General features: G+C 33.4%; 1 protein-coding gene across 4 annotated transcripts; it reads left to right on the top strand.

The window, feature by feature from the left end:
- The first annotated feature begins 215 nt into the window (after window positions 1-215).
- LOC126717222 (protein BONZAI 3-like) lies at window positions 216-12330 on the top strand. Of its 4 annotated transcripts, XM_050418686.1 has the most exons (18): window positions 216-336; window positions 1001-1224; window positions 1361-1573; window positions 4474-4521; window positions 4964-5112; window positions 5232-5280; window positions 6197-6253; window positions 7728-7907; window positions 8005-8139; window positions 8255-8316; window positions 8439-8535; window positions 8631-8745; window positions 8877-8953; window positions 9576-9713; window positions 10435-10599; window positions 10788-10901; window positions 11035-11131; window positions 11725-12327. In XM_050418686.1, the coding sequence occupies exons 3-18, from the start codon at window positions 1406-1408 to the stop codon at window positions 11841-11843; spliced, it is 1770 nt and encodes a 589-aa protein (XP_050274643.1). In that variant the 5' UTR covers window positions 216-336; window positions 1001-1224; window positions 1361-1405; the 3' UTR covers window positions 11844-12327. The 4 variants fall into 4 exon arrangements, with proteins under 4 accessions (XP_050274643.1, XP_050274642.1, XP_050274644.1 ...); XM_050418685.1 differs by having other exon boundaries at window positions 1001-1573; XM_050418687.1 differs by lacking the exon at window positions 4474-4521 and having other exon boundaries at window positions 1001-1573; window positions 11725-12330.

Here is a 12330-nt window from a genome sequence, read left to right as displayed (position 1 = left end):
CCACGCCTCTCCCTTCATCTTCTCACCTCTCATCCTTTTTTACTTCTTTCTTTCTCCAGAACCTTCACCTCTCCCTTTTTCTTTCTTTTTTTTTTTTTTTTCCTTTTTCCTTTCCTGTCACTTTCTCTGCGCCTTCTCTATCTCTTTTTCTTTTTTTTCCTGTCACTCCCTCTCTGTCTTTTTTTTTTCTCTGCCTAGGCCGTCGCTATTGAGATCGGCCGTCACCGTGGAGTTCAGCCTCACCGATGAGGCCTTCGCCGTGGAGATCTCTGATTCTGATCTCCCTCTGTATTTTTTTCCCCTTCGGTTGTGGATTCCATGTGATTGTGATTATGGGTGAGTTGGTTCTTTTTCAAGCTCTTTTTTTTTTGGGATAGTTTTGTGTTGATTTTGGGGATTTTTTTAAAAATAGTATTGGGTGGTGGTGGCGGCTGGTGGCGAGTTGTACCTGTGGGTGGTGGTGGCGGACTGTGCTTGGGTATGGTGGTGGCGGGCTGTGCTGTGTATGGTGGGGTTTTGTTGAAGGTTTTGAGTTTTTTTTTTTTGATCTTTTGTTGAGGTTTTTGGATTTGGAATTTGTTGGAGGATCCGGTAATTATGGTTGTAGTTTGTGGCGGTGGTTGTAGCGGTAGTTCTTGGTGATTGTGGTTGTAGTTTGTGGCGGTGGTTCTTGGTTGGTGGGAACTGTCAAAATATATTATTTTAATATGGAGTATATATATATATATATATATATATATTATTTTAATATTTAGAAGGAAAGAAAAAAATATGTGATGAGTTTTATATTATAATGTGATGAGTGATATATTATAAAATGATGCTGTAAAATCATAAAATAGAATTTGGGTGAGGTATTTTTTATAAGAGAAGAGATGAGAAAGCTATAGCGACGGGGACAGGTAACAGTGAATAAAAAGTCCAATTACAGCGTGTCAAGTGGGACAAAGTGTATGAGAAAGCGTGTAATACCTTCTCCTGTGATAGGATCCTGTTTCAGGAAGAGAAAAAGAAAATAATGACTCTCTTCTATGGAATTTGATTCTATCGTGTGATCATAGTTCGGGACCTTCAAAGTTAAGACCAGTTGTATTCAACAAAAGAAACTTCAAAGTTTCACAACCGTGTCAAGTCAATTTGGCTTTTGCTACGAAACTCGTTCGTTAAATTCCCTCCAAAGTTTCTAATCAAAACAAGAGAGACAGTTCGTCTTCCCTATACTCTGTGAGTCTGTGTATATATAATCGAGATTACATAACAATCCACAATTCACAATCTGGATAGGAGAAAGTTTATCAAAACACGTTTTATCTGTTACGTCTGTTACATCCAAGCGCGTAATAAGATTTCTTTCAATCAGTTTCAGAGAGAAAAAAGAAAAAAGAAAAAAAGAAAGAAAGAGAGAATGGGGAACTGCTTTTCCGATGTAGAGGGAGGTAAGCAAGCAGTGGGTGGGGCCCAACAAAGGCCCAATAGTATTGCTACCACCAACAACAACAATGGCGGACACAACGATGCCGTTGAGTTCTTCTTCAGGTCTCGTGGCATTCAGCCTCTCTTCACTCAAATCGAGGTAATATATGTCAAACAGAAAGTACAAAAAAAAAGAAAATGTCAGAAACTTTTTCAATATTTCGTTATGCTTTTATATGTATAATTGAAAATCTCATTACATAAACACCCACAGAGCCATATTTTGTATGTGTACGGGTTGTGTTAATCTTTATTTTGTACCCCACTTTGGGTCAAAAGTCAGCCCAATTCAGTCAATTCTTATAGTCATTAAAAAATTTTGGGTCTTTTTTTTTGTTTTGTTTTGTATGTAAACTGTGTCAATTTTAATGTTCACTGTAGTGCTAATGGTGATACTGTCTATGCGTACGGGTTGTGTTTTCCGGAAAATACTTAAGCTGGTCAGGAGTATAGTGAAATTGTGCTCTTTCTCTCACATTCATAATGGACTCCACTATGAATTTAATGGGTGAACCTCACCATAATTGTGAGAGAAGGGAGAATCATTCACTGTGTTCCTGGAGTACCTAAGACTAAGAATTACTCGTGTTTTTCTATATTTTGTTTCGGTCAAACTCCCAGAATTATTATTATTTTTTTTTTATAAATATTTTAGTGTGCCTTATGTTTGTAACTTTGTCGATTTTAATGTTTACTGTATTAGTGCTTGCTGGTATTGCTTTTATATATATATGAATCTATTGCTTTGTTGATTTGGGCATTATCTATTCCTCTTTTTCAAATACATATTTTACATATATGGCTTATTATAATTATTTTTTAAGATTCCTTTTTGTTATGTTTGGTTGTTGAGAAAAAGTTCTGGACGTGAAGGTAACAATTGTACTTGTCTTTTAAGAAAAAGAAACCAATGAGACCAATTATTATAGTATGATGTTATAATTTTTTTTTTATGGGGATTGCTATTATAGCTTGGACTTTGGATGCTGAAAAAAAATTACAGGGCTTGAGATTGTTTTTAATTTCCCACAAATTGTAGGTAGACTGCAATTTTGATATTACAGTCTATACTTTTGATACAATTATCTTTTTTATTTTTTGATAAGTAAATAACTTCATTTAAAAATAAGTAAGGAAATACAATGAATAAAACAAGGCACACAGGTAGAACTTTAGATACAAGTATCTTGAATAATGGTTAATTCCACAGTGAATCAGAGTATGAGACATTGCTTTGGCATGTCATGAGACTTAGGATGAAAGTCTCATACTTAAAGAGTGTGACAATTCTTTGGGAGAAACTACAGTGGATTCTAGCTTTAGATCTCGGTCTCTGATTTCATGACAAGAATTATTTGATTCATGAATTATATATATATATATATATATTACATGATTATTACAATCGATGTTGCTTTGAAAACAATAGTAGTGAGAACAATAATAACTTAAATATGGTTAATCTTTATTATAAGTAAAATATTTATTGTTCAGGAAAAGTTCATTAGTGATGCTACTTTTGTTGCTATAGTTGTTGCTTAAATAAATCCAAGGATTTAAATTGATCTTAAAAGATTTTTGGAATCTCCGCTGTTGGACTTAAAACAAAAGGACAGTTTTTTTTATTCATTTGACTGTTTTGTGTACAAAGACATATTTGATAAATTAATTATCATTGCATAGTGGAGGAGATTTGTACTATTTCAATGGTGTTAAAAGTTTCATTTCCCGTAGTTCTTTTCAAGCTCTTAGTTTATCTTAATAAGTGGACCATGTAGGACATGCAGGGCAATGTTGACTTTGTATTATGTTCTTAATATGGTGATCAATATGTAGCGCACTGTTTGGCCAATGAACAATGTTTCAGAATTTGAGAATAGATCGTGTAGTTAGGGCTTCCACCAAGTTCCAATGCTTCACATCAAGGAACCTTTTCTCTATGCATGTTAGGTTTTTTGAAAATGTAGGTGTCTGCATGCTTTGTATGGTTAGTAGTTTTGTTGCCACCAAGGTCCACATCAATGAGCCCACTTGACCTCCTCCTAAAAGTTGCACTACAAAATGCTCCCCCAAGGGGAACACTAGCAAGATTCCCATTTGTTGGTTCCAATTTAACAATGGAACATCAGACAAAACCATTGATTCAAAAATTCTTTTTATTGTGGTGTAGAAAAATGTATATCTATATTCATTTGCTTATATTTTGGACCACTAAATGCTTTTATTTGATTTTTCTTATGGATGTGTACTTTGTTGCAAGTCCTATTGGGGTCAACAGTTTGGAATTTTCCTCGTATATATAATTATCATGTCAAAATTGCTAGCCAAGTCATGAAACCTAAAAGCAATTTGTGATGGTCCTTTAATTATCTACTTCAATTAGTAACTAACTTCATAAATTTGATGTTGTGGTGCAAATTGCTAATCAAGCTATATACTGATGAAATATTAGTAAACTTGGACACTGAAGAAGCTCTGTGAAGCAACTTTTTTGCATTTTAACATACAAGAGTAAAAATATTAATCTCATTTTATTCCAATGAGTTTTGGCTCAAATGGCATTTCCTTCTTTCATAAGAATGGGATAGAGGATAAGGTTGTCGGTTTAGGACCTATTGGGTGCATGTGTAACTTATCAATCAAAAGAAATTTTATCTTAATTTAGGTTTAGGTAGTTGAAGTGCCTCTATTTTTGAAAAGGATGAGTTGTCCTACCTTTTTTTCATCTCTAATAGATGGGTATTGTGGAGTTCGTTGGTTCACCCTTTCACTATATATGGGTGGCATTTTATAAAGCTCCAAAGCAGTAATACTTTCTTATATAATTTAACTCAAGATAGGACATTAGTCTTGTGTACATTACCATTGGAATTGTTATTCAATCTACATTAATGGCTCTTCTGTTTTTTCATGACTTTTCATATTATTCTATGTGGTTTGCCCGTTTTTGGTTTCCCTTTATGTATTCATGCATTCTTGTGTTTCAATTTTATGCTGCAGTTATCTCTATCTGCATCTAACTTGCTTGACCGTGACATCACTTCAAAGGTATTCCTCTCTATACATAACCACATTTGATAGTGAGTTTATTCAGGGTATACTATAATTTTCCAATTTGCTAATATTTTGGTAATTTACTATGGCTCTGTTTGTTTTAGCTTAAAATTCCAGCTTATTTTTAAACAGAAATATGCCAATGAAAATATCATCCAAACACTATCCAACCTCCTTTTGTTTTAGTATGAAATTTGAGTTTCTTTGTTTTCATCTTCCCTTCAAATTTCTAGTATGTGACGGTTTGGGAAGTTATTATCTAAATGAGATTTCTTGTGCGGAAGATTTGTCAGAATAATAAATTTTGCACTTGGGAAGAAAGTATCTTATCTGAGGGTCTTGAATTTGTCAATCCACAGTAGTATGACATGCATGCATGTTGTGATTAGGCTTGTCTTACTATGCTTTTTGCTAAAATATGCTTTATTTCATTCAGAGTGATCCAATGGCTGTGGTGTATGCAAAGAAAAGAGATGGAAAACTAGAGGAGTTAGGTCGCACTGAGGTTGTATTGAATAGTTTGAATCCTGCATGGATAGAAAAAGTTAGAGTTGCATTCCAGTTTGAGATTGTGCAGCCATTGGTGTAAGCTTTACAAATTTCTTTAAGTGCTTATCTTTGTGTAGATAAATCCTGTTTTACTATAAGTGATTTTCTAATTTAACTGGATGGCTTGTGTTTGCCTTTATTTTTCTTGGCGCCAGATTTCATGTATATGATGTGGATTCAAAATATCATAATGTACCTGTGAAGGTACATATCAGTTTTAGCTCTTTTAAGTATTTATTATTTTAATTCATGTTTTGTAGGTTATGTTCAATTATTTGCACTGTTAATAAATTACACACAAAAAAGTGTACATGCTCAGTGTTCTTGTTGCATTTCTGCCAATCTTTAAGTTCTGAATATTGCACTTCGCAAGATAAAACTCTTATCAACATTTGTAATATGTGAAATGTGTATTGATTTGACTAGATCACACTATAAATTGTAGGTATACTAAGCACTAAATTTGTCAATACATGGTCAAAAACATAGAAGTGGAAACCAAAGTAATTAGTGAACAATTATAAACAAATGTTTGATGCCAATTGTGTGATATGTCTCAGATAATCTCAGGAAAAAATTATTTTGATAGTAGCTATACATGTGACTGTGCATGGTGTAATTGTATGGGAATCACTTGCTGGAAATTATTATGAAACTTTTTTTTCAATGTGTTGCATTTAGCTCTTTCAAAAATAATTAAACTGGATTTGTTGCTTCTGTCAATTTGGCCATGATACAGGAAAGAAGTTATATAACAAATAAGAAATGAAAGTAAAAGGCAATTGAGTTTAAACTCTAAAGCCCTCCATGTAATATTGGTGATGTTTATAATTTTCTTAATAATCTTTTACTCCATGGTTGTAATTTTGGTAACTGTACAAAGCGTGGAATGCAAATTTTTTTGACAAAAAACCAAATTTGATTGGTTAACCATATTAATTATGAATTAATTGATACTTTTGAAAGATTGTGACAATTTAAACCATATTCAGATGTGAGCAAAGAAGGTAACTTATAAGGATTATATTTTTGATTTGTTATCATTTCATCTAGAATAATCTAACAAATTTAGTTGATGATGAAGTCTTTATTTTAAAAGTTTATTTCCGTTGCCTTGCAGACGCTAAAATTGAATGATCAAGAATTTCTTGGAGAGGCTACTTGTGTTCTATCTGAGGTATATTGCCTTGGGTTCAGTTGGGCTCATTGAAATTATATAAAGCATATATATCATGCTGGTGCAATTTGAGTAAAAATTTGTGTTAATTTTGAGTGTTTTATTCTTAGAAATTTCAAGGGTAGAAAGACAAATGTGAGAGCCACTTCACTATAATGTTATTTTAAGATTTTGTGCATCATAGTTTAGATTACCACTGATGCAGTTAAAAATTAGGGGAAATTACACTTTGCCCACCTATGGTTTGCCCGAAAAACACTTTGCCTACCTATGGTTTAAAAATTGGCACTTTATCCACTTGAGATTGGCTCCGTTTGTCTCTTGTTACCCACCTCAGTTAAAAACAATGGTAAATTTGTATTTTTGTTACCCTTTTATGTCTCTTTCCTCTTAAAACATAAAAAACTAAAAAATCAAGGGAAAAGGAGATCTAAAAGCTAGGTACTGTAAAAATTAAAATCTAACTTTTACATCTTTTTTTCATGTATCAACTTTTAAATCTTCTATTTTAACAAAAATGTATTGTATTACTTAATTTTACGGAGTACTAAAAAAAGTTTTGGAGAGGGAGAGTGTATTTTATAGTATTAATAGTGATAGAAAATTAGAAATAGGACTTTTATTTAATTTATTAAGCTGAGAAAAATAAGGGGAGTGAAAGATAGAGAAGGCACTCAAGGAAGCAAAGAGTGAAACAGTAGCACTTGGTATAAAATTGTTCAATTCAAAGTGCATTAGAGTATTGACCTTTGAGAGATGTAAAATTGGAAGTAGCTCCTTAGCCCCACATGTTACCAACTTACAGTCACACTGACAAGGACAAGAAGCTAGTTCTCAGTAGTCATTGGACGAATTTAGACATCAGAAGGAATTGTCCACTCAGTCGAGGCTATTTGGAGGGGATGGTGGTCAGAAATTTTCTGAAGACATTGAGCTATTGGGCTTTGGGAATGCAGATTCCAATGAAAGATTAAGGGATATTTTTTATGGTGTCTTTCAGTGGGAACAGAAACTGATGGCTCAACATCCAGTGTTGTGGAGTACACTCTTTTCCAAAAATTGTTTAATTCAATTTTTAATGTGTTAAAATAGAAATCTAAAAGTTGATACATGAAAAGATGTAAAAGTTAGGTTTTAATTTTTACAAAACCTAGCTTTTTGATCTTTTTTTCCCTTGATTTTTTAGTTTTTTATGTTTTGAGAGGGGAGAGACATATTTATCTTTATTTTTAATTGAGATGAGTAATGGGAACAAATGGAGTTAACCCTAGGTAGGTAAAGTGCCAATTTTTAAACCGCAGATAGGCAAAGTGTTTTTCAGGCAAACTACAGGTGGGCAAAGTGTAATTTCCCCTAAAAATTATGTTTCAAATGTAACTAGTGGCTTAAATTATTTTAGAATGATTTGGTCAACATGTACTAAACTTTGGTGTTTGTTTTTCCTCCATTTTCTCTCTTTCTATTTTCATGGCAGATAGTGGCTAAACAAACTCGGAGTTTAACACTAAATCTCAATAACAAAAATGGGCATACGAGCTTGAGGAACTTAGGGTCACTCACTATCCATGCAGAGGAAACAGTTTCTTCGAGGAGTTGTGTTGAGATGGTAGTCCATTGTTCCCACTTGGATAACAAGGACCTATTCTCTAAAAGTGTATGTATTCACAAAGCAGATACCTTAAAATTTCATATTCCTTAAGCATACATATTCTTGATTGCGTTTGTTTCTTAAGTTTCTTCATTTATTTTAGGATCCTTTCTTAAGAATATCTAGAATTGTTGAGAGTGGAGGCTCTGTTCCAATATGCAAAACTGAAGTGGTGAAGGACAATTTGAATCCAATTTGGAAACCCCTATGTCTGAGCATACAACAGTTTGGAAGTAAGGTATGCTTGTCAATTTATGATTCTTGGTTTCCTATTAGATTATGGTTATAGGATGTTTTGTAATTTTGATAATTAATGAAGACTCACATGGCATATGCAATTTCACTTGCTACAGGATAACCCATTAATTATCGAGTGCTTTGATTTCAATAGCAGTGGCAATCATGTGCTTATTGGGTAAGCTAAAATTTATTGTTGTCCGGATTAGTTTTAGTTTTTGTTTATTTTCACTTTTCAGTTTTCACGATTTAGTCTCTGGTACTAAAAGAAGGTAATTATTTTAAAATTTACCTCATCAGTAAGCTCCAGAAGTCTGTGGCAAACCTGGAAAAACTTCATATAGAAAGAAGTGGTGCAAATCTCACCTTACCATCTCCTCATCATGGTCATGAGAAGGTACTTATTCATACTTGTAGTTATATTTTTAAAAAATACTTCATGTTAATCTTTATGTTAAAATTTTTACATTGCTTACTAATTTATCAATATAGGTTTTGAAGGGACAGCTCTTTGTTGATCAATTTTGTGAAAAGCAACAGTATAGTTTTCTGGATTACATTTCCAGTGGATTTGAGCTTAACTTTATGGTTGCTGTTGACTTTACAGGTAAAATATATCCCATTCTAGGGGAGTTATATAGTTTTTTATTTTATTTTTTGGGTTCTCTTTTTCCTAGTTCAAAATGTTTTGGCTGATGACTGATTTATGCTTTGAATATTCAATATCTCTTTCTTTAGCCTCAAATGGAAATCCTCAGAATCCAGATTCTTTACACTACATTGATCCTTTTGGCCGGTTGAATTCTTATCAACGGGTAAGACTGTGCATCCTCTGGTGCTCTCAATAGGGTAGTTGCTTTTCTTTGGCACTTGTGTGTGTGTGTGTGTTTTTTTTTCTAAACATTAGATACAACAGATCCTTCCCCCTCCTCCCCCTTACAGTTTTAATCCTGTATGGGTTCATGAGTTGTATTTTCCTAACACACACGCCAAAAGAAGAAGAAAAGACACAAAATAACCTGGAAATTGCTTGTAGAATAACAAAAAATAGCTTTTACATTGAATTGGTCCAAAACGAGGCACACAAAAACAACCTGGGAAAGAAAAAATAACTTTTACATTGAATTTGTCGATAGCAATGTCTATATGATCAAGCAGCTATCTTTTGCTATCTTTTGTTTGTCATGACTCAATATGATCAAGCAGCTTGTTTTTCATATCAAGGTTGCAGGTTCTTTTACTCTCAACTAAACGCAGAACATGTTAGAGAAATTAAAAAAAAAAAACCATACATGGAACATGTCTGAGATTGTGGATTGTGTAAAAAAAGTTTCTTTGTTTTGAAATTTTTGTTAGGGTTCTTCTGTTTGCATATACTTAAAATAAATCTTCATTGATTGATGAAGTCATTGTATACTTAATTAAGAAAACTTGCAGGCTATAATGGAGGTTGGGGAGGTCATTCAGTTTTATGATTCCAATAGGCGCTTTCCTGCTTGGGGCTTTGGAGGAAGAACAATTGATGGTACCACATCACATTGTTTTAACTTGAATGGAAGTACAGGTACCTTTGAGGTGAGAGGAGCTGACTTTGTAATGCTTTGTTTGCTTAATCTTTGAAGAATCTGAACTGGCTGGCATATTGCCTAGCTGTTTTCACACAGATCTCTCTCTTTCTCTGTAATCCTCTTGCAATATTTATTGAAAACCCCTTAATTTTTATAAAAGTGAAATCTATGCTTATTCATGTCTTCTTATTCTTACTGTTATTATCACATATTTCCTTTCTTTTTCTCAAATATAATTTTTTATTTATTTATAATTCTGTTGAATAGCATCTGAAACCTGGTTCTGTCACCATTGATGTTTTACCTTCTTCTATTACTTCTAAATCACAAACATTTTCAACCAAACACGAAAAGTTCTAAACCCTATTTACAACAAACAAAAATACATTCAAAATCCCCAAATACATTAATTTTATCATCAAAAGGTTTGAGAAGTCTCAGATGCCCTTAAAAAGAAGTCCATGAGAACAGTGCAAATTAAATAGATTGAGTTATCTCACCTAATAAAATTTGGAACATTATATGTTTTTTATCATAAGATTAGATGTCTGTTGTAAAGGATTACAAGTAAATGGTACCATAGGATTCATATCATTCTTTGTAAGTTAATAACTATTGAGTATAAGTAGTTCATATATTTCTGAACACTGCATTTCATACTCTTATGTAACATCCAGTTTCTTTCTTTTTAATAGATGAATTAATCAAATTATTTTATTTATTAATAGGTTGAAGGAGTTGAAGGCATCATGGCTGCTTATGCAAGGGCTCTCCATAATGTTGCCCTGGCAGGACCCACTTTATTTGGCCCAGTGATTAACACAGCTGCACAAATTGCTGGCCAGTCCGTCTCGTACAACAGCAACAAATACTTTGTCTTGCTCATTATTACGGTAAACAGAATGTCGAATTAAATTTATTTTGTTTGTGATAAGTTACTACTTTTATTGAAGCAGATGAGACTCTTTATGTACACAGGATTTATACTCGAAGCTCTCCTAAAGATAATTTTGTCTTTATTTGATGCCTCTTTAAATCAATTCTTCAATTAATCACTCAATAAAAATTGTCGTGTTTCTAGGATGGAGTCATTACAGACCTGCAAGAAACAAAAGATGCTTTGGTCAGGGCATCCGATCTGCCTCTATCTATCCTTATAGTCGGAGTGGGAGGTGCAGATTTTAGAGAAATGGAGGTATTATGTTTTCCTAATTTGATGCCCTTTATACTCTTTTACACTTTATTTTAATTATTCAGTAAAAATGGTGGAATTTTAGCTTTTAGAATTTTCGCTTGAATGACTGTAATGTATCTTAATTTTTGGGTAGGTTCTTGATGCTGACAATGGAAGACGGTTAGAGAGCTCTACAGGTCGTGTGGCTACACGTGACATTGTGCAGTTTGTTCCAATGCGAGAAGTGCATAGTGAGTACATAATGGCACTCGTCTTTACAAAATTTTTGTGGTTACATCTAAAAGAATCCACTAACTGTAATTTTGCATTCACAACTATCCCAGTTAGATAATTATTCTAGAAAAACTGGAATGAACATTTGGTTAGTTCTGCCAGTTAGATAACAGTTGATGGGTGGAGTGATGAAAGGGCAAAAGGGTGTGTTTGAATGTATTTAACAAAAACGTTGCATGATTACTGTTGCCACTGTTGTTTTGATCCTGTCTTTGGCTAGATTGTTTGTACCCATAGACATGTTATAGGTAGAAAATGAGATCATGATTTTAATTTAGTGTGAATGTGTGCTCAGCAAGCTGATCTGTTGAGCCTGACCAAGCTTTGACGAAGCTCTACAAATTCTAAAACTGCTTGGCTCCCTTACAACCTTAAAACCATTTCAATGATCTTCCCTCTTGACTTTTTTATCATCTGTTTGAGTCTATTATCTGTTGTATCAATTGGAATTGATTATTTCCTTATTTGTTCAACTTCTTGTACTTGTTCTTTATTTGGCCTAAGCTTCTACATTGTGTTTCATCTAACAAATTAGTTGTGGTCTGTACAGGTGGGCAGATTTCTGTGGTCCAGGCTCTATTGGAAGAGTTACCTGGACAGTTTTTGACATACATGCGTAGTAGAGATATCAAGCCAAGCCCTCTCCATGCAGCCTCAGCTTCTGCTTGACTAACATTTACCATGTACGCAAGATTTATAAATATGCTGATTCTGATCCCATCAACTGAAAAATTTTAGGTCTGAACCAATCACAAGCTAACTTATCTGAAAGGAGCTCTTTGTTAACGCATTTTTTAGGTCTGAACCACTAACAAGTTGTATTTCCTGAAAGAATTTCTTCATATCATCCTAAAAGAAAAAGTACAGTTTTTTTTTTTTAACCAAAAAAAAAATCTTTATCTTGTATAGTTAGAATTTAGAATTTATTCAAATTGTATTTTAAGTAAACAAACCAATGAAAAAGAAGTTACTTTTGCAAGGAGAGAGTATCTTTTGGTCTATGAGCTAGTTCCATGGAGTAGGCCTCTCACAAGGATTTGTAGCACCCATCCATAAGGAAGGTGTTGTTGTCACGTTGTGGGCCCACGTGTATGTGATCTGGTGATAATTTTTTGTGTAGCAATTTTTGGCCCTAAATAAGGATCTAGGTTCACTC

Source organism: Quercus robur, chromosome 3 (assembly GCF_932294415.1).
Source record: "Quercus robur chromosome 3, dhQueRobu3.1, whole genome shotgun sequence".
Lineage (NCBI taxonomy): Eukaryota > Viridiplantae > Streptophyta > Magnoliopsida > Fagales > Fagaceae > Quercus > Quercus robur.
Note: the sequence above shows the minus strand (reverse complement) of the source record. Positions and strands in the feature narration are given on the sequence as shown.